This window comes from Nannobrachium achirus, assembly GCF_963921795.1.
Source record: "Nannobrachium achirus genome assembly, chromosome: 18".
Classification (NCBI taxonomy): domain Eukaryota; kingdom Metazoa; phylum Chordata; class Actinopteri; order Myctophiformes; family Myctophidae; genus Nannobrachium; species Nannobrachium achirus.
The window spans coordinates 12177767-12204046 of NC_137825.1; the positions used below are offsets into that span (position 1 = coordinate 12177767).

General features: G+C 42.0%; 1 protein-coding gene across 1 annotated transcript; it reads left to right on the forward strand.

Moving 5' to 3' along the window:
• Positions 1-500: 500 nt before the first annotated feature.
• On the forward strand, positions 501-24571 carry LOC308302879 (uncharacterized protein; the record flags this gene model as incomplete). Its single annotated transcript, XM_080747197.1, has 19 exons — positions 501-794; positions 905-1024; positions 1116-1175; positions 1323-1442; positions 1540-1623; positions 1771-1890; positions 1988-2071; positions 2219-2338; positions 2436-2519; positions 2667-2786; positions 2884-2967; positions 3428-6008; positions 6254-6313; positions 7156-7212; positions 7306-7362; positions 8353-8511; positions 22398-22658; positions 23012-23293; positions 24462-24571. The coding sequence occupies exons 1-19, from the start codon at positions 741-743 to the stop codon at positions 24569-24571; spliced, it is 4617 nt and encodes a 1538-aa protein (XP_080603323.1). The 5' UTR covers positions 501-740.
• Between the last annotated feature and the right edge of the window lie 1709 nt (positions 24572-26280).

A 26280-nucleotide genomic window follows, 5' to 3' on the forward strand; every position in this document is an offset into this window, starting at 1 on the left:
TGGGAAATTGAGTATATAGTCTTTTCTATTGGCCTAAAATATTGTCTATATACATACCTTCGTGAATCCACTTGCTGTGGGTATTGGGCATTTTTTTATAGGGGTTTCTTGTGACCCCCCCATTATAATCCTTAAGGCAGGCAAAAATGTCAAACTTTCCTTTGCTTTAAGTAGCATGTGACATGTCAAACTAGGGAGTTTTCATGATTGTGTATCCATTCCAAGCATTAGTTTTGAACAAAAAACACTCCTTGGGCTAAAAACAGACATGTTTGACATGTTACATTACATGCTACTTAAAGCAAAAGGAAAGATTGACATTTTTGCCTGTCATAGGATTATAATGGGAGGGTCACAAGAAACCCCTATAAAAAAATTGCCAATCCCCACAGCCAGTCGACAAGTGGATTCATGAAGGTATGTATACAGTAGACAATATTTTAGGCCAATAAAAAGACTATATACCAAATCTCTCAGCCGTACAGCTCGTCTTTTGTCCAAAAGGTGCCCTCTTAATGGGATGTCAGCCGCTGCCTCTCTAACACTCTCTGCATGTCCTTGGTTTGGAACATTTTTTCCAATGCTCCATGTGACTGTTGGAGAGTTTCCCAGATGCTGTGTACCATGGCTAATCTTAATTTAAATTGCAATGTACTGCCAGTGTACAATGTGTATTGTGTAAGCCTACATTTGGTGGTGGCATTAGTTGATCATTTTTTTTCTATTCTGACAATCTGCAGATGGAAGGACAATTATTTTATGGAAGCAAAGCACCAGCAGAGTCTGCCCTCAAGGTAATTTTAAAATCCTCACACTGATTTTACCTCTTGAGAGTATCTAAATGACCCTACGGGTCTAAAGATGGAATATCCAGCTAAAACATGATTTACTTTTTCTTTTCCAGTGTCGTCCAAATGCACAGGCATTACCTCTACCAAAGAGACACCGTTTGGAGCCAAAACCAGCTAGAACAGCTGTGCCTAAACCTGGAACAATCACTGTGCCAGAAGACACCGACCTCAAGGTATTTGGAATCCAGTTGTTTCTGTCTACACTTGTTAGTAGAATGAGGTGAACACTGAGTTGAACACATTTTCTATTGTGACCTTCTGCAGGTGCCAGTAGATGTACACCCACCTCCCAGAAACTCTGCACGTGCAAAGTCCAGCATCAAGGTACGCTTAAGCCTTTCAGAACAGGAACCACTTACACTTTGGCTTTTGAGATATAGCAGATCTACAAGCTCTTAGTGCGGCTAAAATGACCCTACAGGTCTAAAGATGGAATTTCCAGCTAAAACATGATTTACTTTTCTTTTCCAGTGTCGTACAAATGCACAGGTGTTACCTCCAACAAAGAGACAACGTTTGGAGCCAAAACCAGCTAGAACAGCTGTGCCTAAACCTGGAACAATCACCGTGCCAGAAGACACCGACCTCAAGGTATTTAAAATCCAGTTGTTTCTGTCTACACTTGCTAGTAGAACGAGGTGAACACTGAGTTGAACACATTTTGTTTTTCTATTGTGACCTTTTGCAGGTGCAAGTAGATGTACACCCACCTCCCATAAACCCTGCACGGCCACCTCCCAGAAACTCTGCACGTGCAAAGTCCAGCATCAAGGTACGCTTAAGCCTTTCAGAACAGGAACCGCTTACACTTTGGCTTTTGAGATATAGCAGATTTACAAGCTCTTAGTGCGGCTAAAATGACCCTACAGGTCTAAAGATGGAATTTCCAGCTAAAACATGATTTACTTTTCTTTTCCAGTGTCGTACAAATGCACAGGCGTTACCTCCAACAAAGAGCCAACGTTTGGAGCCAAAACCAGCTAGAACAGCTATGCCTAAACCTGGAACAATCACCTTGCCAGAAGACACCGACCTCAAGGTATTTGGAATCCAGTTGTTTCTGTCTACACTTGTTAGTAGCACGAGGTGAACACTGAGTTGAACACATTTTGTTTTTCTATTGTGACCTTCTGCAGGTGCAAGTAGATGTACACCCACCTCCCATATACCCTGCACGGCCACCTCCCAGAAACTCTGCACGTGCAAAGTCCAGCATCAAGGTACGCTTAAGCCTTTCAGAACAGGAACCGCTTACACTTTGGCTTTTGAGATATAGCAGATCTACAAGCTCTTAGTGCGGCTAAAATGACCCTACAGGTCTAAAGATGGAATTTCCAGCTAAAACATGATTTTCTTTTCTTTTCCAGTGTCGTACAAATGCACAGGTGTTACCTCCAACAAAGAGCCAACGTTTGGAGCCAAAACCAGCTAGAACAGCTGTGCCTAAACCTGGAACTATCACCGTGCCAGAAGACTCCGACCTCAAGGTATTTAGAATCCAGTTGTTTCTGTCTACACTTGTTAGTAGAACGAGGTGAACACTGAGTTGAACACATTTTGTTTTTCTATTGTGACCTTCTGCAGGTGCCAGTAGATGTACACCCACCTCCCATAAACCCTGCACGGCCACCTCCCAGAAACTCTGCACGTGCAAAGTCCAGCATCAAGGTACGCTTAAGCCTTTCAGAACAGGAACCGCTTACACTTTGGCTTTTGAGATATAGCAGATTTACAAGCTCTTAGTGCGGCTAAAATGACCCTACAGGTCTAAAGATGGAATTTCCAGCTAAAACATGATTTACTTTTCTTTTCCAGTGTCGTACAAATGCACAGGTGTTACCTCCAACAAAGAGACAACGTTTGGAGCCAAAACCAGCTAGAACAGCTGTGCCTAAACCTGGAACAATCACCGTGCCAGAAGACACCGACCTCAAGGTATTTAAAATCCAGTTGTTTCTGTCTACACTTGCTAGTAGAACGAGGTGAACACTGAGTTGAACACATTTTGTTTTTCTATTGTGACCTTTTGCAGGTGCCAGTAGATGTACACCCACCTCCCATATACCCTGCACGGCCACCTCCCAGAAACTCTACACGTGCAAAGTCCAGCATCAAGGTACGCTTAAGCCTTTCAGAACAGGAACCGCTTTTGGGGTTTTAAGCATTATGTCACACTTTAGCTGTTGAGATATAGCAGATCTACAAGCTCATAGCGCGGCATCAAGTGCCACACTATGAGCTTGTAGATCTGCTTTTTTACAAGGGGGGGGGGGGGCTTTGCTAAGTTCCTCCCCAACCTGCATAGCAAGAGCTGATAAACTATTTGGATTGGCATTGGACAATCGCTGTTTGGGGTGGGATTTAGCGAAGGGCTAATTGGAGCCACCTCGCTGGGAAACTTTTAACTGGTAAAGTACTGAAGTACTTACTGTAAAAAAAAAGGTGTTCAAAAGTAGATGCTTTTAAAGACACTCAAGAAAATTACAGATACTCAAAATCGACTTAAGTACACTACTCAAGTAAATGTATTTAGTTACTGTCCACCAGACCAATTATATTTTCTATATTCTATTCAGGATAGTGACTCGTTGGATGTGTTCCTGGATCCTCAGGCTCCTGCCGAAAGCTCCGCTGCACCGTCTGTAGGGATGTCGGTCTTGTCGGATGAAGAATATAGCAGAGAAGAATTCCACCCACCACCTCAACTTGATGACGAGACCTCCCATGATGACTCCGCACATAGCATGAAAGAATTCCACCTACCACCTCAAAGTGATGTTGAGAGCTCCCATGATGACTCCGCACATAGCGTGAAAGAATTCCACCTACCACCTCAAAGTGATGTTGAGAGCTCCGATGATGACTCCGCACATAGCGTGAAAGAATTCCACCTACCACCTCAAAGTGATGTTGAGAGCTCCAATGATGACTCCGCACATAGCGTGAAAGAATTCCACCTACCACCTCAAAGTGATGTTGAGAGCTCCGATGATGACTCCGCACATAGCGTGAAAGAATTCCACCTACCACCTCAAAGTGATGTTGAGAGCTCCGATGATGAGAGCAGCACAGGTAGCGGGGAAGTATACCGCCCACCAGCTCATTATGTTGAGAGCTCCGATGATGGCAGTGAAAGAGAAAGTGGCTCAGATGACCTGACAGATCGGATTCCAGAGCCGAATGCTCGAGGAAAGAGCACCACAACTCTGAAAAGTTTGGGTAAGAGCATTAGAAAAGACAGTGTACTGCGATGCACGTCAACATCAAAACGTTCACCTGGTACGGAAGATGGCGCTACACCAGTGTCTGTTTTACCATCAGAGAGTCCACCTGGTACAGAAGATGACGTTCCACCAGATGATGTACCTACAGTGTCTGTTTTGGCATCAGAGAGTCCACCTGGTACAGAAGATGACGTTCCACCAGATGATGTACCAACAGTGTCTGTTTTGGCAGTCTCCAAAAACCTTGATGGAAAAAGAATATACAACAAAAAGCAGTACTGCCACTTCTGTGAAACTTGTGTTCTTAAATATGCAAGACATCTGGAACGTCGTCACAGTAAGGAGGTGGCTGTTGCCAAGGCCTTAAGCTTTCCTAAGAATTCAAAGGAAAGAAAAAGACAATTGGAACTCTTAAGAAACACTGGCAACTTCCTACACAATGCATCTGTGCTTAAGAGTGGAGAAGGGTGCCTCATTGCTAGGAAGAGACCCATTAAAGATGTCACGGGGAAAGCGTTTGTTCATTGCAAGAACTGCTTGGCGCTGATAAAAAGAAAACTGCTGTGGAAACACGCTCTAAAGTGCAGTTTCCAGACACCAGAAGAAAAGGCAAACAAGACCAGATGTGGCAAAAACAGAGTGCTGTCCGCCAGCTCGTTTGCAGACCCAACTATTACAGGCAGTTCAGAGAAATTCAAGAAAATGGTTTCTATCATGCGTCCTGATGATATCACAGAAATCATCAAACGTGAGCCAGTAATCAGAGATTTTGCTAACCATTTGATAAATAAGTCAATGACGAAAATGTCAGAAACAACCAAACATGTCAGACAGAGGCTGAGGGATTTCGCGAGACTGATAAAGACAGCAAGAAATGAGACGGCTCTGGAGACAGTCCTAGATCTGGTGAATCCTGCAAATTTCATGGTGACCATCGAAGCTGTACGAAAAGTAACCGGTTTCAACATCACAACGAGTAAGACGGAAACACCAAGTCTTTCGCTTAAACTTGGCCAAACATTGAATAAACTTGCTCTGTTCTTAAAATCAGAAGCTCTCATTAGACAGGATACTGAGGCAGCACAGCAGTTCCAGAGTTTTGTAGATGTGTCTTTATCAAGATGGCATGAATATGTGTCAGGTCCTGCCTTGAGGGACCTTAAGGAGGCCAGATTCAATGCTCCGAAGCTCCTGCCATTAACAAGGGATGTCAAAGCTCTTCATGCACATTTAAATAAGTTGCAAAACCAACACTTTATTAACTTGAAAGCAGAGGCCTCACCCGGTAACTGGAGAGAGCTCGCTGAGGTTACTTTGGCAAGTGTCATCATGTTCAACCGTCGAAGGGAGGGTGAAGTTTCAAATATGAAAATGTCTTACTTCCAAGCAAGAAAGAAGTCGGTGCCCCTTGAAGAGCTTAAACATTGCCTATCAGACCGAGAGATGATGTTGTTCTCTCATTTCACCAGAGTTGAACTTCCAGGAAAGAGAGACAGGAATGTTCCTGTCCTACTTAATCCAGCTAATGAAGAAGCACTTGAGTTAATGTGCAAGAAGAGAAAGGAATGTGATGTGAGGGAAGGCAATGTTCACTTGTTTGCGCTGCCAGGGGCCTTAACCGCGCTAAGAGGATGCGACTGTCTTAGAAGATTTGCCAATGAGTGTGGTGCTGAAAATCCCGATATCGTCTGTTCAACATCTCTGCGTAAACAATGTGCAACTCTTTCTAATGTACTCAACCTCAAAGAGAATGACCTTGAGCAGTTGTCAAGATACATGGGCCATAAAATAGATATACATAGGGATTTCTATAGGCTGGACATGGACACCCTCCAAATCGCCAAGGTCAGCAAGATTCTTATGGCTTTCGAGCAGGGGCGGATAGGGGACTTTGCTGGGATGGACTTGCAACAAATGCAGATCTCTCCTACAGGTACCACATGACCTGATTGTATATTGATTCATGAATGATGATTTTACTGCTTACAACTTTTTCTACTTTAATCAATTTAATGGTTAAATCATTCCCCAAAAAGCATAAATCCAAGATTTTCCATTAGAAAATGTTTGAGAGGTAGTGAAAATAGCCGATCTACAAGCTCACTATGTGTGCCACACATTGTGTGCTTATAGATGTGGCTAATGTTTCTCTAACATTCTTTTGTGTGAATTCTACAGACACTGTACCAATGATGGATAACAGTGACGACGAAGACGAAGAGAGTGAGGATATGTTGGGTAAGTACATTGCAGTAACATTTTCAGTATTCACAGGCAACATGTGTAGGCTTGAAATGGTTCTGTAACCGGTATTCCGGTAAAGGAACACAATCATACCACAATGAGCAACATGAAGAGCACAAAGTCGAGGTTTATTCTCCCCATTTGAAGTGGTGTTTCTCAACATAGAGTCTGGCCTGCTGGCCAAGTAGTCCAGGCAAATGCCACATATAGGCTTTGGCCTGACAGCATGTTGCGTGTTCCAGTCCCACTCATGACTACCTTTGCTGCATGTCTCTCCTCTTCTCTCTCTCCCTCTTTCCTGCCATTCTTCACTTGATACTAAAACGCAGAAGTGCCAAATACAAATCTTTGTATAGCGTCTGGTAGGGTTTCACACCGTCAATGGTTATTTTGGGCAATTAATGAAATCTTAAAAGTTACACCTACAGTATATTGTACATAATACAGGTTGTAATATACAGTATTAAACATAAAAACTGCATACAGTTAGATTTGATCTCAGCATTAACCTTTACTGTGGCTGGAGGTAAATGTATTGTTTTCTTATTACTGTTTAGGGAACGGACAATGCAATGTTGAGTTTTCAGAGACCAGACCACATGATGTGACCAGACCATGTGATGTGGAGGAGGCATCTACTTCTTCCAAAAAAGGTCAGTAGATGACAAACACTGACATAACAAGATCATATTGGAGTGTAATATGATTTCATATTTCACTCAGATTTACAGATCTATAAGTGTCAATTTGTTAACCAACTATCCATTTAGCTGGGTACCACCTAGAACCACTGCAATGACCACTGGCAGTTATTGTGTTCTTATAACTGTTTTTAGGGACCAGATCGAGTGATGCGGAGGTGTCAACAAGTGCTCCATCTTCTTCCAAACAAGGTGAGCAAATGACAGTCTTGATCAATGGGGACTGCCTGGAACCACCACAATGACCACTGGCAGTGATTGTGTTCTTATAACTGTTTTTTTTAGGAACCAGATCGAGCGATGAGGAGGTGTCAACAAGTGCTCCATCTTCTTCCAAACAAGGTGAGCAAATGACAGTCTTGATCAAATTAGGTTACAGTTTTACAGCCTGTTTTAAACCATTTAGGACTGAGGCTGATTCTAAAAATGACATCTAATTCCTGAACTAAGTTTTCAGGGGGGTCTAAATTGACCCATACAACTCTGTAACTGTGACAGTGTGCAAATGGAACATAATGAACAATGACAGGTCCATTTTTACATTGTCAGAGTTAAGGGCATACCATGAAATTTAAAGGTTGAGAAAAAATTGCTATGTAGGCTACTATGCTGTACATGGCAACAAGAAACCCAAAAGGGGTTCCTGTCCTAAATGGGTTCATAATCTAATATTTATGATTTGAACATGCTCCTGGTTGGCAGCGGTGTTCTGCATGATCCAACTTTTTGACATTGTAGCTGTTCACAATGTGGAGAAATCAAATATAACACTGTTTCTTTCTTGAGCCTTGAAACCATTGTATAGTCTTTTGGGACATTGTACTTTACTGGCAGACAGACAGAGACAGACAGACAGACAGACAGACAGACAGACAGACAGACAGACAGACAGACAGACAGACAGACACACCATCTGTACTCTACTTGTCCCTTTGTATATGCCTAAATGAGCGTACCTGTAACACTATGATTACTTTGAGGCACTGTAGGAGGTACATAACATATTGCTGAACTTGCGGTCATCATGCATCCTAACACCTACTGGCTTCTGCAGGAATTAATCACTGTTTGGCAGCTTTGAAGTGACCCCAACTAACCTTCAAAGCGCCACAAAAGTGATTAGTTTTGTCATTTGAAATGTGGCAACGGTCTTTTACTCAATTAGAAAATAAATTTGGAATTTAACCATGATTTTTAAATGAAATTTGAATGGTTGCATTCGACTTGAGGTTTAATATATTTATGGTCTGCAGCGTTATTACGACAGCCCATTATTCAGACGTTGCATCGCCATTATAAATAAGCCTTAAAATGTTTCTCTTTTTCACCTAGGCCGCCGGCGCCGCAAAATTGTTGTAAAGAGGCCATGGACAAAAGAAGAAGCTTCTGCTGTGGAGAGGAACCTGGGTCTGTTCCTAAAGAAAATGGAAGTTCCACAGAAACATCATTGCATGGCCTGCATCAATGCAAATCCAGAGACACTGAAAGGGCGTGACTGGAAGGCTGTTAAGTATTTTGTTAAGAACAAAATCGCAGCAATCAAAAGGAATGCTTTTCAATAAGCTAGGGCTGCTGTAGTATCCCCCCCCCCATTCCCACCCACCCTCAGATGTCCATCCAAATCCTCCCTACAATGCTCAACCCCCCCCCCCCCCCCCCCCCACCCCAAATTTCATATTGTCTATGGCAGAGTCGCAGACTGTTTTTGTTTGTGTGTTCACACATTTAAAAAAAAAGTTTTTGTGTTTACTCTTAAAGGAGGAATACTACACATGTTCAACATTTTACTGTGTCATGTGTCATTAATATACATTATACTTGTTGTGGAAATAATAAAAGTCCACCCATTCTGTGCTGCCTAGAACTACATATCTGTGATGTCACTGAGATGTACATAATGTTTGTTCTAGGCAACACAGAATGGGAAGACTTTTTTTTTTTTTTTTTATTCCCACACAACATATATTAATGACACAGGCCTAGTAAAATGTTGAAAATGAGTGGCATCCCCCTAAACTGATTTGATAACATTTAAAGGGATATTCCACTTTCAAAAAACCTTTGGTCATTTTATTGTCTAATCAGGCTTTTATGAACACCCGGAACAGTTTTTAATTTGCTTGATTCAACACACCCATTGTAACTTCAAACTTAATTTTAACCATGATAGATTCATTAAAAACACCCATTATGTTTTTCTGGTGACTCATACTACCCTCCTAATATGTGAGCAGGCCATGTTTTTTCAATAACTTTTTTCATTTATTTTTAATAATTATTTTTTGTATTTAATTATTTTCCATTTTCCCAAATAATTATAAAAAATAAGTGAAACAAGTTATGGAACATATTACCCTCCTCACATATTAGGAGGGTAATATGAGTCACCAGAAACAATAATGGGTGTTTTTATTGAATCTATCATGGTTAAAATGGAGTTTGAAGTTAAAATGTATGTGGAGCCCATAAGCTGTTTCCCTGTTGAAAGTAGAATATCCCTTTAACTGTTAACTTCTATGTTCTGGATCTGAGAGGCTAAAGCTCGTCAGATTGCACAAATGATGCAACATGGATCTAGATCAGGGTTCCCCAATTAGTTTTCCCCAAGGGTCGAAATCATGTCTAGGGTACCAAGCCGAGGGCCACAGCATTGCAGGGGACGACGGTGGCGTTCCCGCTACTCCACTGACAGTTCAGATATCGTCATTGTCAGGTGAAAATATTGTATGTCCAAAACCGTTCGTTTTGCATTTATCATTTTAAAAATGATTTAAACTAGTGAAAACAGCCAATCTACAAGCACACAACACCTCGCACCGCGAGGCGTTGTGTGCTTGAAGATCTGCTGTTTTCACTACTTTTGTGAGACAGCCTTGAATGATGAAGCAGGGCTTTACTTTGCGAAAGAACGTACACATTTGGAGATACGAGGTTTCCAACTGACAACTACGATATACTAGTGTTGTTGCTGCTCCCCGCGGGCCGCAAATGGCCCGTGGGCCGCCTATTGGGGAACCCTGATCTAGATGTACGGTATAAAAGTTGTAAACCACTGGTTTAAAAAGAGATCAGTTCGGATCTCATGCACTGCCCTGCTGGCCCATTGTGACCTGTCTAAAAAAAATAAAACTGTTTACTGTTATCATGCTTATTTGATTTTATTTTAATGCACACATAATATTCATAACTAAAAATACATTTCATGCATGCAACTGGGACGTATCCTCAGTGATGTATCCCAAGGTCATCAGGGTTTCGGATCTGTCGAACATCATACCCCTCACTCAGGTGACCCAGGTTGAGCTGAGGTTATGATTTTGCCTGTCTTGCCTTTTGCCATCTCTTTTCACTCAATGAACATTACAGGAACTCATGAGTGACAACGTAAGAGAGGTGTGTTAACTGGAACTCATGAGTGACAACGTAAGAGAGGTGTGTTAACTGGAACTCATGAGTGACAACGTAAGAGAGGTGTGTTAACTGGAACTCATGAGTGACAATGTAAGAGAGGTGTGTAACATTGGGTCTAAAAAGTGACTATTGAGGAGATGGTACCCGAGAGTGACAACCCAGACTACTCAGGAAAAAAATTGTGGAATTTTGCTAATTTAAATCGATTTTTGTAATATCTGAATGTTGCTGACTGTTGCTGATTTTTTTTGGAGTTGTACGGGCACTGGAAAGGGTGGTCCCCGTGGGTGACCTTCCTGAACCATGGGCCCATAAGTTACGTTTTGGGAGAATGTGTGTGTGTGTGTGTGTGTGTGTGTGTGTGTGTGTGTGTGTGTGTGTGTGTGTGTGTGTGTGTGTGTGTGTGTGTGGTGTCACACATCCCTGCTAAAACATTCATAGTGAATTCATGTGTGCTGGATTGGAATGAGCGCCTAAAACATTTCAACCAGCAGAGGGTGCCATTTGACCAAAGTAAGGACTTGGGTGACTGACAGTAGCCAGCAGCAGTGGTGGAAGGAGTAATTGCTCACTTTACTAATGTATTTCTCTTAAGTAATAATAATAACAATGAAAAAGATAAACCATGGTTATTAATAACTTGGGTTGCATCCTCTCCCTCATAGTTAATGTAGGTCTTTAGTTACATATTGATTTATTAATTTTTTTGTAATCTTTTCCATCTCTTGAAATATATATTAGATTTTTTGTTGGAAAAGAAAATAGGATTTTTACTCGAGTCGTGACCCATAAAAATTGGTCCGTGACCCACAAATGGGTCCCGACTCCCGACCCACTTTTTGGGAAACAGTGCACTAAACCAGACACACTATAGGATGTCAGGTCAATGATGACCTGGCATCCTAGTGTCTACATAACATGATGTCTAAATTATATTGTAGCCTTGGTGACCTTAGTCTTATTACTGCTGATTCTGCTCTGACCAGGGGCATAGTTCTGCCGATTTAAAATGACTCCAATACGGAAGTAAAACTTCCTATGATTGGCCGCTAGTTGCGCTGTTTTCCCCCCCGGCCGATTGCAAAAAGAATTGTTCACCATTGGATCCCATTCATTTTCCCCTTTCGTGTTCTAGCCTTAATTAACATTTTCATGAATACTTTATGGTTTCTATCGCTAGTTAAAAATTGCCTTTCAATCACCATCTTATGCGTTTTGTCGAAATTTGGTCAATTTATTTTAAAATAGATGATAAAGTTGCAGGGGCGCGGCTGATCCCAGATCAGCCTTTGCCCACATCAGCTCATCAGCGTCGGTCGTAATGCGACGCACTGTTAGCTTGTAGGTCGGGTTTCTTTGTACAACGGCGTATAAACATTTTTACAATATAAAACTATTATACAAACCCAGGTTACACTGTACAATATAGGCAGACGCTCTTAATCCAGAGCTATTAAAATGAGCGAGGACATAAATAAACACACATATACTGTAGGCTATTCTGTATAATTATAGGCTATAAATGTTAAAACATAGTTTTTGTTAATAGGCATATCAGCCATACGACTTGGTATTTATTTATTATGAAGGCTATACCTGCCCGATTGTGTAACAACTTATGAGAGCCTATATATAATGCCACCAAAACAATGCGTCTTTATTTTTTTCTCGTCATGATTTGTGCAAGTATGGCATGCCACATCAATCCGTGATCGACATGAGCCTACAGATTATTATCAGTGGCCACTGCCGCCACTCAGCCAAAATAGCCTATGTTCTAGGCCAATCGAAGCCTATATTATTTTATGAACTCGTCTTTAACATTGGCATATGGCATTCTTGATAATTTGTCATGTATGCCTACCACAGACTTACTTTACATTAGGCCTACTTCAGACCATTTATCAAATATTTCATGTAACATTTTGGAAACTGAAAACAGCACTTTTTACATAAATTGCATGTCCTGCTATCCTGTATCCCTTGGCATACCTCATCCTGTTGTTGGAGCCAGCTGAGTAGGCCTATGGGAGATCTTGGTCGGGAGCTCTTTTGGAATTTGAAGTTGGTCATAGCAGGCTTCGGCGACGTGATGTTATGGCAATTATCTGGCTTTTTGTAGGTTTAAAACGGCTAGTATAATAATGTATTTCCCCCAAGTAACCACTCGTATATAAAGTGGTATAGCCTATAATAGAATACAAAACTAAACAAAAGAAACACTCAACATTTAGCGCCTCGCCAAATGGTATTAATTAAAACATTTGAAAACGACACTGAGGCTACAGTATAATTGTTAATAGAACAAACAAAGTTAGCACTTACATTCACACATACAAATTTCACACAAATTAGCATAGGAACGCACACAAATAGGCATTGGTTGATCTCACATTTTATTTCCAAAATATAAACCAGAATGAAATTGACTGAATCAAATAGGAGGATAGGCTGAATGATGTAGGCTACTACTGTAAATACCTCAATCAAACAAAAAATGACATGAATCAAGAGCATTTACGTTAACGATCGCTGATTGAAATAACCTCTTTAATATGTAGGAATAATTAACCCACGATACTGCATAATGTCAGCTCAATAATTAGTTCACGAATCAATTCATTAATCCAGCTTCTCGCTACTGTAGCCTACTTAGCATGTCACAATCATAGACTGTAGTCACAATGGACAATTCATATGCATATTGCATCCATTCCTACATTAATCGCATTGTTAACATAGGTGTCACATTGACATTGTCGACAGCTTTTGTTAAGAGGTGTGAATGAAAAGTAACTATTAGTGCAACTTCAGTCCTATAAACATCACAAATCCCTGTTAATAAATATGAATACCCATGCATATTTCTCTGGACGAATACCTCTTTGCTTTGTGAAAAGTCTAGTGGACAACTGGATTATTATAAGACCCTGCGGAACTGCACAGGCACTTTCAAAAGTAGAGTCCTCAACAAGGCTTCCAATGCGGGGTACAGAGTCCTAGACGGTCCGGTCAGGTTAGCAGCGGCTGCAGTCCAAACGTTCAGTGCACAAATCTCCGTGGTAAAATCAAAAAGTTTTTCGGACATTTACTGTCACTGCGGTCCGTCTGTGTCAGCCATACTGGATTTGTTTTTCGCTGGCTGGCTTGTGGGCGGTCCACATTTTCTTCTTCGTCTGCTATATTTTCGGCAGACCTCAACACATTCTCCCGAGTATCCTTGCGTTGCACGTGACCGTTGGCAGCCAATAGCATCTCTGGTGGCATTACAATTCTATTTATTTCTATGATGGCGACACCCATTTCAAGGGGTGGAAAAGGGCCATTTGCGCTGCATAGAAACCAATGGCTTCGCTTCGTCCATATTTTTCTACAGTCTATGGCTCTGACACCTGAGTCTCAGCATGAGGATTAAATGATGCTTGTGAAGCAGGGTCATGGCCTAACATGAGACTACAACGCTTCCTGGTAAGCAACTTGATGGCTTGATAACGCAGTGCTCATTAATTTGAGTCATCTTTTTGGTGCTAGTGTAGCGTCACGACCGGGAGGCGAACCCGGGACCCCGATATCTCAGGCATGTGCGCTGACCAGTCAGCCAAAGTGCCAGGCACGGTGGCGAGAGCCAACGCACACACTGTATAGCCTACAGTCGTCCCCTCTACCTGGAAGCGCGACCATGTGCGCCGACCAGGAGCTAAGCTCGACTTTGAAACCGGGGGGTCCGAGCGCGACTCATGGGGGGACAGTCGTCGACTACCAGGCATAGCGTCTACAACGCAGAGGAACTGACGTAAAACTCAGCCAGTACCTATTTGTACCGCTGCCACCAATGTAGCGTCTCGACCGGGAGGCAAACCCGGGACCCCGATATCTCAGGCATGTGCGCAGACCAGTCAGCCAAAGTGCCAGGCATGTTGGGGATAGCAAACACACACACACACACACACACACACACACACACACACACACACACACACACACACACACACACACACACACACACACACACACACACACACACACACACCGTATAGCCTACACAAGATCAAAACAGCCGAAATGATACTTAAATGTATGACCTTCCAAATAATTGCAGCTGCATGCCATGATTACCTGCAGTGTCGTCTGCTACATTAACTTTCTGAATGTCAGTTGACTGAGTGAAAACTTTACTGAGGAAAACAAAGGGCAAAAGTCAAAAAACAGAAACCCGAGCAAGAACAGAGCAAATGGCAGCAAATGAACAGATGCCACTAATCCAGCAGCTTCACTCAGTTTAACTGAGCACAATTTAGCACAGCACATGTGAAATACTCTGACACGACTGACGGTGTCATTATTAACAGGTGGAAGCAGTCTCTCAGACAGGGGCCACACAGAGAGAGTAAATGGTGCATTTATACAGTGCTTTTATCCAAGGCGCTTTACAGAGATTGTGCATTATTGTGCATCTGCACATTTTTTGTACATCTGCTATTTTTTTTTTTCCTTTTTTAAAAAAATCTTGAAAACAAAAAAAAGGGGGGGGGGGGGGGGGGGGGTGTTGAGTTTCCAGTAAGGCTGCACAATATTAGGAAAGCATGCAATATTTGATAACATTGTTGAATACCTCCCCGATCTGACCCTTGGTCAGGTATGGTATAATGACAACAAGAGGAAGATGAAGATGAATGCTTTGAAAGAACAGTGAAGTATCATTTCTCTATCAGTGGTGTAAAACCTTCCAGTAGGTAAATGCAAAGCAGAGGTTGCAGCTTATCCTCAGGCTCTCTGCTCACTAACCGTATTGTCACATTTCAACAGCTACCTCTTTTCTGCTTCCTTGTTTGTCTCAGCCATGGGTCAGATGGCAGGATATACTGTATGTATTGTTATTTCATTTAAATGACAGTAAGCCATATTTTTGTGTTGACGTCTACCTTCATCCTACACTGCATCAAGGCCTGCATAAATGATGTAGTTAGACAGTTACAGTACATCATGTATAGCCAGGTCTCTGTCAATGTCTTCTGTCATATCTTCATCTCTTCAACCTCTTTCTCCAAACGAAATGCAGTATAGTTATAATGTAATTTTGCTTCAGGTTAAGACCACTACGGCGATTACGTCATAGCAGCCGTAGTCCCGCCTCACGTCGCGGTAGTAGAAACGGGCTCCTCAAATTCCCCAATCAGAACCGCAGTCCGACCCGCAACCTGTGATTATTTGAAAATCCAAACCAGACCCGCCCTGCCCATCACATGCAGTAAAGTAATTATGTGTGTGTGCTTCCAAATGGCAACGCCCAGCACGCCGTCCTCAGTGTATGCATATAACACAGTAGGCCTATATATGCGCCATACAATTATTATTGGCCTATAAAAGCACTAGGTTGGCTGCCACTCTTACTTCTTTTAGATAGCCTTTTAAACCACCCTGGATTGCTAAGAGAACATGGGCTAAGGCAATTCACGCAGCAGTGAAGAGCATCCGTGACTCTGTGTTACTTTGTTTATGGTTGTGGTTGTGTGATGTGTGCGTCCAGCTGCTACTGTGAGGTGACGACGTTTGTGCAGAAACAGTGCTCTCTGATTTTCACAATAACATTTTACTTTGGAAGCCAATCAGGATGGAATATGAGATATCGGACAGATCCGTTTTGATCACATGACTAGATACTGTGTAATGATTTGTGTGACATTTGGATCTGAAGGAGTAGGCTAATATCCAAAAATGTGTTTTACCTAAGTTGGACTCCTGGTGGCACTATAAAAGGCAGATGTGAAAAATGCAGGTAGGAAGTTTGCATACTTACATTGATCGAGTTATAGGTATATACTATCTACCGATTTGCGTGATTAGTACTGCCAAAAAAATGTGTTTTACTCAAATCTGCCTCATGGTGGTGCTAGAACAGGCCCATGTGAAAAATGTGGGGCAGAGGTTCTGAATTGGCATCCAAGGAGTCTGTGGCACAGTTTGGCCGTGCCTGGGCCAACGGTGCCGGAGATTAGCTGGTAACAGGCGGGTGGACACACAGACGGACGGACGGACGGACGGACGGACGGACGGACGGACGGACAGGGTGCAAAACTGTCTCTTCCATGCTTTTCGGCCTAGTGGAGAAAATATTACATCCAATTTATCTAGTGCTTTTCATGTCACTAAAAGTCGCTTTACACAATAGAACAAATACTACATCATCTTTATGGAGATAATTACTAGATAACTAGTAAAAAGGCTAGAAAAGGCTAAATAATAAACAAAGAAGAACATCGATGGAAAGGGGGATTTGAATTAGGAAAAAAACGCAACTGTCCTGTGTGCAAAGGGCTCAACTGTGACCTAACGGTCGCAATAAGTGTAAGTAACTGTGACCTAGCGGTCGCAACAAGTAACTGTGACCTAGCGGTCGCAATTATATCATTCATTTTCATTGATAACATAATCAGCAAAATTCACTGCTTAAACTTAATTTTCTGCTAAATGTTCATATCTAAGGCCAATAATGTATGATTTTATTTTAAGATGTAGTTTATTTCCACTTTGAAATTGCTTTAGAGACCCTGCTCTATGGGTTGGGTAATGTCTGTCTGTCTGTCTGTCTGTCTGTCTGTCTGTCTGTCTGTCTGTCTGTAACATTAGCGTGTGTGTGTGTGTGTGTGTGTGTGTGTGTGTGTGTGTGTGTGTGTGTGTGTGTGTGTGTGTGTGTGTGTGTGTGTGTGTGTGTGTGTGTGTGTGTGTGTGTAAAATGAGAACATTATTATGACAACGCAAATTGAAACCTTACCTTCAGAGCGGGGGTCTTCAACAAGGGGTCTGGGACCCCTAGGGGGTCCTCAGAGTTACTACAGGGGGGCCGGAAAATGTTTGTGTGATAGGAACTGCCTTTTTAGCAACCTTTTCTGAGGGGAACAATAGCTCTGAAGCTCACAGTGCATCATGCTGTGTTGTGAGCTAGCTTGTAGATCTGCTATTTTTGGCAAAGAGGTTTGGTGTAGTGGGAAAAAAGAGCAGGCCAAGTACAAGTTTTCTAAGTATACTAACTGGTCAACTGGTTAACTGAGAATACACATTAACATGAATCCAACGCAATGCTACACAAGTCTATGAAGCTATCTATGAAATCAATGAAAGAGTTTAATTTGATACAATATGTGGTATCTATTAACTGTATACTTAGTTGCAACAATTCAGAATGTCGTCTACATGGAGACAGATGACACAACACTGTATCTGTAATCTGATTGGCTCTAAATCAGAACAAGTCTTCCGTCCTCCTTTCCTCAGTCACCAGAAGTTCTGTTGAAGTAAACACTGTTTATTGTGATCAGTTCAGTTCAGCTTTGTTTGTATCAGTGATGATGAAGATTACAGCCACCCTCCTCATCCTCTCCTGTGTGCTTCATGTCAAAGCCATCCCAGGTGGTGAGTACATCAAAGTTATGTTATTATAGAACTATACCAGTAAGACTCCCTAATCGGGAGATAAGCGATCGTAGGTCTCGCTAGAAGAGGGCCATGTGAGAAATGAGGGGTGGGGTCTCCGCGTTGCCTTGGCGGACGAATAGGTACCGGCCCCGGCTCTCCCGGACGCTCCTAGGCCGAGTTAGGGCATTTTATGTGAGCTGCAGTGGAGGGGGTCCTCCACTGGGGGCGCCACCACTTTTGCATCCGTTCTGGAGTACCAGGAGTGGGTGGTCCCCGGGAATTCCCCGTGAGCAGCCCCGTGGGGGTGGTCATTTGGTCATTTTTGCACATTTGGTATTTTTTTACACCTGGGGGTCCCCCAGGGACCTGGGGGTCCCTGGAACTCCGGGGGTCCTTGGAGGTTGTAGTTTGGCAGGCAAGGAGTTTGTGTGGAAATTTTGGCATGGATCGGGGCAACGGTGGCCGAGATATGAGTAGGGGGAAAGTGTGACGTGTATGTGGTAATGTTTTTACACCTGGGGGTCCCCCAGGGACCTGGGGGTCCCTGGAACTCCGGGGATCCTTGGAGGTTGTAGTTTGGCAGGCAAGGAGTTTGTGTGGAAATTTTGGCATGGATCGGGGCAACGGTTGTGGAGATATGAGCAGGGCAAAAGTGTGACTGACTGACTGACGGACTGACGGACTGACAGACAGCCCCTGGAGCTTTTGATAGTAAATGCGACCTACGGTCGCAATTATACGTTTATAATTGTATTGTTATGATATATCTACCAGGCACATGCCACAGATAGGGCCCAAGGGGGCCATCAGGCATTGACCCAGGCGTTGCATTAATGACATTTTAAGGTCACTTGGCCTTTCTGGTATAGAATGTGTGGGCACAAGGCCACATGCCAGGGCAGTAAGACCATCAAATAAAACCATGATTTTAACGGGGAAGACCACCCATTTTCAATATTGAACTATGTCATTAACACTTTGCTAGCCTGGCCGTCCTTATCCGTAGTTCCTTTTAAGGTGTCTCCACACCAAACAGCCTACAGGAGACTCCTTCTGACTGTACACAGACTGCAAAGAACTGCAAAAAACTAAGCACTTATTTTTTATTTTATTTTTTTCAGACGACGCCGACTGTAGTTACTGTATGGCAGTGGTGCCAGGTCTGCTCCTTATAAGCAACGTTGATCCTGTTTTCCTATAATGTTGCTAGTTGTGGGTTGCTTTTGTTTGGGCTTGTTTCTGAAGTGTAGTTGCCTATTTGGCCTTGCTTTCAACATTATTTTATAAAATAACTAATGTAATAGAGTAATCAGAGGTGAAACTGGTCGCTGCTTTTGGGCTTATTTTCATAGACCTGGTCGCTTATTTCACTCACAGAATCTGGCAACCCTAACCCGGCCGGAGTCACTCTGTGTTCTCCGTGCAGAGGAGGAAAAAAAGAAAACAACAGCACGGGCACTTGATGGACTATTACTAGCCTACTACTAGCTTTGCTTTGGATCCGATTGGAATAGGAATTGAGAGTTGAGATTGAGAATATGGTATTTAGTAAAAATATGCGACGGGAAAATACCTCTGGCTTGTTTTGGCTTGGTTTTGGAGCAGTAGCAAACTATTGTACAACTCCCTCAATCTTACCGATGGCCAGGGGCGACTGAACAAAACTGAGCAAGTCCAGTTTTCCAGTTTTCGGTCGATAACGTTCCCGACCCGCTGCCGAAAACCTGACGATGAGCTCCCGTTCGGCAACAGACGCTATCCGCCGCCTTCCGCCGCCGAATCGTGGACGCATCTGTGCGGTTAAAAGTGGCCTTTAGACTCCCCAATCAGAAGATAAGCGACCGTCACGTCGCATACACAAACTTAAGAAGGCAATTGTAGCCAATCAGGAGGGATATATGGGAAATGGGACAGATCCATGTTGATGACATGACTTTAGAGATACTGTGTACCGCTTTGTTACTAATCTGTACAAGCAGTGTCCAAAGGTGTGTTTTGCAAAAATCATCCTGATGGTGGCGCTAGAAGAGGGGCATGTGAGAAATCAGGGCAGGAGGTTGTGACTTGCCATCCAAGGAGTGTGTGTTTGCAAAGTTTGGGATCGATAGGGCCAACGGTGCCAGAGATAGAGTAGAGGAAAAAGTGTGACGGACGGACAGACAGCCGGTGGAGCTTTTCATAGTAACTCGCGACCTGACGTGGGTTTGTATTGTAAATCACACTGGTGTGATGTCATCTTGGTGACACAGTTCAATATTGAAAATGGGTGGTCTTCCCCTTAAGTCCACGGAAATAACTGTAAACTAGAAAATATTGTTCCTTCGAAACAATTGTGGGCTCGCTTCAAGCCAAAAAACAATGGCTATAAAGGTACAAAATGTCAAGATCGCAGCCAGTGCTCTCTTTGATGTTACTGACGCAATTGGACGCTGCATGCATGATTTGAGGCATTTTGTTCCAAAAATGTGTTATGCAAAAGTTGACCCGCTGGTGGCGCTATAACAGGTCAATGTGAGAAGGGTGGCATCTGTTCCTTGACTTAGTGGGAATGTCCTTCCAAGATTTCACGCACATCGCAGGCTGTGTTCATGATTTGAGGTGTTTTTGGCCACTTTATCGCTGCTTGCAGCTATATTTAATATTATTATTATATAATTTTTTTGTGTGCACTTCATCGACATGTTAGATAAAGGTCCTTAGATTGTGTGTAGAATGTTTCATGCAAATTGCAAAAAGATCCCAGAATAAAAACGGTTTTATGCATTTCACAAACTGCTCAAAATGATATAGCGCCCCCCTTTGGCCAATTGGGGTAAGATTGGTTTTAATGATATTTGGACTAACCCTCTACAGTATTTCATCATGAAAATTTGACTTTGCATGTATGTTTTAGAGGCAGAAGAATAATTTGCATGAAACCGCAATATTCATTGAATTATTAAAAAAGCATGTTTCAATTTAAAACAAATCCGATCTGACAGATCTTTAGATATCGGTCCAAAGTTTATGTCACAAAAGTTGTGTGCACGTGACGTGAAAATTCCAGAATAAAAGCGGGTTTAAGCGTTTTACAAACTGCTCAAAATGGCGGAAAATCTAAGGGCGGAGCTTACTTAACAAAGACACAGATGTCTTCCGCTTGAGTCAAAGCACGCGTGTAAGCAAGTTGCATGTCTTCAAACGAAACTAGTCATGACTTATGCCCGTTTGAAGTTTGAATTTTCAAACGCTTTGTATAGCGCCCCCCCTTTGGCCGATTGGAATGAAATTGGTTTCAGTGATACTTTGACTAACCCTCTACATCTTTGCCAATGCCATGAACGTGTAACTTTGCATGTATGATTTAGAGGCAGAAGAATAATTTGCATACAACCGCAATATTCATTGAATTATTAAAAAATAATGTTTCACTTTAAAGGTGTATTCAGTGATAATGAAAGTGGCCGGGGGTCATCTTGTCACAGTGTGGAAATGTTTAGTTTTTTATAGATTTTCTACACCATTATAATGTTCTCGTTTTGATCATTAGACCCAATCACTGAATATTAAGCACTTAAGCACTTTATTTTTTTAGGCCTACGTCTCCAGCTTCAGGATATGTATGATACTGATTTACTACGAGACTGTGGCATTTTATGCGTGCAGTAGTTTACAATCTAGGCATTTAGCAGACGTTCTTAATTCAGAGCGACTGTGGTTCTCAAAACCTTTATTTTGACCAACATAACTAAACATCATAACATAACTATGGCCATACTCTACCCTGATTGGTCGAGGACTGGCTGGCGACCTCTGAAAACGGAATCTAGCTATGCTCGCAACACGGGCCATGGTGGAAGTTCTTATATGGTCAGCACACATTCTAGTGAGGAGAATGAATGGAAAATGTACCAATTATATTTTTATTTGAATGAAATACAATCACTGAATATACCTTTAAAAGAAATCCGACTAGACAGTTTGACCGTATTGGTCCAAAGTTCATGTGAAAAAAGTTTTGTGCGCGTAACGCAAAAAGTAACGTAAAAGTTGTTCGGCATGAGGAGACGCATACGTGTATACAGGTTTCATGGCTGTACCTCAAACAGAGCATGAGCTCTACCTGTTCAAAGTTCGCACTTTCGAAGGCTTCCTACAGCGCCACCATAAAATAATAGCACACGTCGCCACAGTAAGCTGAACACATTGATGTTTTTATTTTCATTTTCTGTCTAAGTATAGGAGTAGAAAGGTGCCCAAGTTTTGAGGAGAACTTGATATAGTATGCTTGATAGATTAATAATGACAATATCTAAAGTGTGCTCGCCTTTCAGGTGAGCCCACAATTATATATATATATATATATATATATATATATATATATATATATATATATATTTGTAATTATTTGTTTCAGAATAGTTACATTTGTATGCGTTTCTGCTAGATAAAAAGATTTATATTATATAAACTTTGTATTTTTATTGAGTGTATAATATTTGTTGGCTGGACCATGTCATGTGTCTGTCACTTTGAAGAAGTTTAATTTAATGTCATCTTTGTTTTCCTTCCAGTCTTACACAAGGAAATTAATGTCAACGGCTGTTCAGACTCCGATAAAAACATAGATAAAGAGTTCATGTATGGACTGGATGGTGAAGTGGTGTGGTACGCTGACTTCAACCAGAAGAAAGGGGTGGAGCCTCAGCCTACGTTTGTAGATCCAATCACCTACCCATCAGACATGTATCAAATAGTTTTGGGTGAACAGGAGACCTGCAAATACAACCTGGACCACACTCGCACCGGTTTGAAGAACCCACCTGTGGAACAAGGTACAGAAATACTAACTGTCGACATCAATGAACATTTAAATATGTATGAGAGAGAGAGAGAGAGAGGTTTGATGATGTCATCAACATATCGAGAGAGAGAGAGAGGTTTGATGATGTCATCAACATATCAAGTATTGCATCTCAGATGAGATAGTATTAAAGAGATATTTCACTTAAAACAAAAAGAAAACATGATTTATGGGATGACCAAGGCATGGATGTTTTTTTTAATGACAACTAATAACAGATTCATGAAATAAAGAGGGGCCCCGATCAGGCGTGGGGCTGCTGACCCCTGGGTCTGCTCGATGAGGTACATAATGTCTGTGTCTTTATATTTAATGTGTCTTCAGATGCTCCGGACACCATGATCTACACCAAACGCAAGGTTCAACAGGGAGTGGCCAACGTTCTCATCTGTCATGTGACTGGTTTCTATCCTGCACCAGTGACCATCACATGGACCAGGAACAACCTCAACCTGACCTCTGACATCACCACCACCGTCCCATACCTCAAAGATGATGGAACCTTCTACCAGTTCTCCAGTGTGAAGTTCACACCAGAGCAGGGAGACATCTACAGCTGTACAGTCAACCACCAGTCACTGCCTGCACCTGAGACCAGGATGTGGGGTAAGAACACTGTGTCCTGATATGTTTAATAAAACACTTTCTATAAATAAACACTGTCCTGGTATACATGTAATAAAACAAATGTTATAAATAAACCATGTCCATAAATAAAATATAATCCCTAATGGGATTAGCAGGGCTGTTATTTCTTACTCCATGTCCTCTCTGTCACCTGCATGTCCTCTTTTCTGCTCTTGCTTGGCAGCTCCATCTTCAGCTTCCTTCTCCCAGTGTCTTCTCCCTCATCTCTCTTCTGCACATGTCCGAACCATCTCAACCTCCTGCCGTCTGTCTGTCTGTCTGTCTTTCTGTATGTTTTAGTACTATATATATATATATATATATATATATATATATATATATATATATATATATATATATATATATATATATATATATATATATATATATGTGTGTGTGTATATAGACTATTATATACATATGTCACAGTTAGTTTGAGATTCAGTTAGATTGAGAACAGGAGCGCTCGTTTTTTTGCACAAGGTGGAGCAGGCAGCGCCTCCTTCGGGGAACTAGGAATAATTTGACTGAGGTTAGGGTTAGGATTAGGGTTAGGTTTAGGCATACTTTTACTGAGGTTAGGGTTAGGTTTGGGGTTAGGGTTAGGTTTAGGTTTAGGTTTGGGGTTAGGTTTAGGGTAAGGGTAAGGGTAAGGGTTAGGTTTAGGTTTAGGTTTAGGGTTAGGTTTAGGGTAAGGGTTAGGTTTAGGCATAGTAGCATTCACCAGGTTAGCATTCACCAGCGTGGGACTAATGCAGTCAAATGCTCTACCACTGGGAAATGAGCTTCTTTCACATCCAGGTGAACAAAAACAAGCGCTCCTACCCCAATCTAACTGAGTTACCCAAACTAACTGTAACATATATATACTGTGTATATATATATATATATATATATATATATATATATATATATATATATATATACTGTATAAATGTATGTATATGTATATATATATATGTGTGTGTGTGTATGTGTCTTTATGTGTATTTAAATGTGTGTGTGTGTGTGTGTGTGTGTGTGTGTGTGTGTGTGTGTGTGTGTGTGTGTGTGTGTGTGTGTGTGTGTGTGTGTGTGTGTGTGTGTGTGTGTGTGTGTGTGTGTGTGTGTTTCTCTCTCTCTCCAGATGTGGACCATGACCTTCCAGCTCCACCCAGCATGGGTCCAGATGTGTTCTGTGGGGTGGGGCTGACCCTGGGGATGCTGGGGGTTGCCATCGGAACCTTCTTCCTCATCAAAGGAAACCAATGCAACTAAAACTCACAAATACTCAAGTTGCTAATAAGGTGTTCATTTTAGTGATGCACAATATTATCGCTAGCATCGCTCGATAATAATATATTCTTTTACCTATGGCTCAATAATTATGTGACTAACTCAACCAAAATGGTAGAGCACATTTTAAGTCACTATTTCTCATTGAAAACAATGCTGAAATTGACTCGACCTCATTCAGCCATCTCTACCATTTGGTTGAGGTGTTTGATGGCCAATAATATCCAAGGTGCACACACCATGCTTTCCAAGTCATGTGACACAGAGGAAATCTGACACAAGGAAATCACTCCTGACACCTGGGCTCTCTCCTGCAGGAATTTCAAGGCTAGGATGATTATTTTTACATGCATCTCAGAGATGTTATCAAACATGCATTTGTAACAAAATGCAATAAAAATAATTCTAACTAGAAAATATTCAAATATTGTTCCTTCGAAACAAGTGTGGGCTCGCTTCAGGCCAAAAAACAATGGCTATAATAGTACAAAATGTCAAGCTCGCAGGCAGTAAAATGGCAATCAAACTACAATGCAGACAAGCAGTGTTATTACATGAACTTAACGGTATGGACAATTAAATCAAAATAGAAATATAGCTGCAAGCAGCGATAAAGTGGCCAAGCCAGGAAAAAGTAGGAACGGAAAAAAGCAGCAGAAAAAAGCAAGAAAAGTGGGAAAATAAATCAAATGAAAAACTAGAAGCAGTGTTCTTCCGAGAACAGGTCTCCGGCAGGTCAGGTAGGTTTTTTGGCCTCCTGGTGGTGCTATATTAGGCTAATGTGAAAAGGGTGCCATGTGTTCTTCGGCCTTTCACGGCAATCGGACGCTGCATGTGTGATTTGAGGCATTTGTTCCAAAAATGTGTTATGCAAAAGTTGACCAGCTGGTGGCACTATAACATTATTTATTTGTGTGCATGCGTCGACATGCATCAGCGTTGTATACCAGCGGCCAGTACTACCGTCTATTTTAACACATTTTTACTTTTTATAGGTTTTAATTTCACTTCCTTCTTTGGGACATATTACTTTTATGTGTCTCTTATAGGTGTACAGAGCATTCGTGCTACTTAGTACCTGCTGGAGTGTGAATGAACAGAAAGAAACTGAAGACAACACTGCTGCAGGGGGAGGAGAAATATCTGTGTAAACTAATAATAATAATAATAATAATAATAATAATCTTACAATAAATGCGACAAATCTCTGCGTGCATGTATGCGTTGATGTAATCCGCGTATCTAGAGAACCGTTTGTCCCACCGGCTTCAGATTCGGCACGCACGCGGCGCGGAGTGCCGTGCCCGGCCTCGACCCGACAACGCGCGGTTTTCCCGAACCGGCGCAAAACGTTCGCAATCACCATATGCAGAGCTGATTGTTGACATCAGGCTGTTTCGGAGGAAACCGGCACAAGCGCTGACTCATTGTGACATCACTCTGACATCACGTACGCCACATGAGTCAACAAAAAATGCCATGGTTACGTATTGAATGTCATCAGTATGACGTAACCGAACAACGGGTATGAAGGATATTGCCTAACAACAGGAGGGGCATCATTCCCCACGGGTGGCAAAGCAAGCAGGCTGCGTATACTGCTCAAGATGAAGACAGACAGATACAGAGATATATATATGGGCATAAAATGGATGCAGACAGAAATATATCTCCATATATGGGTATAAATG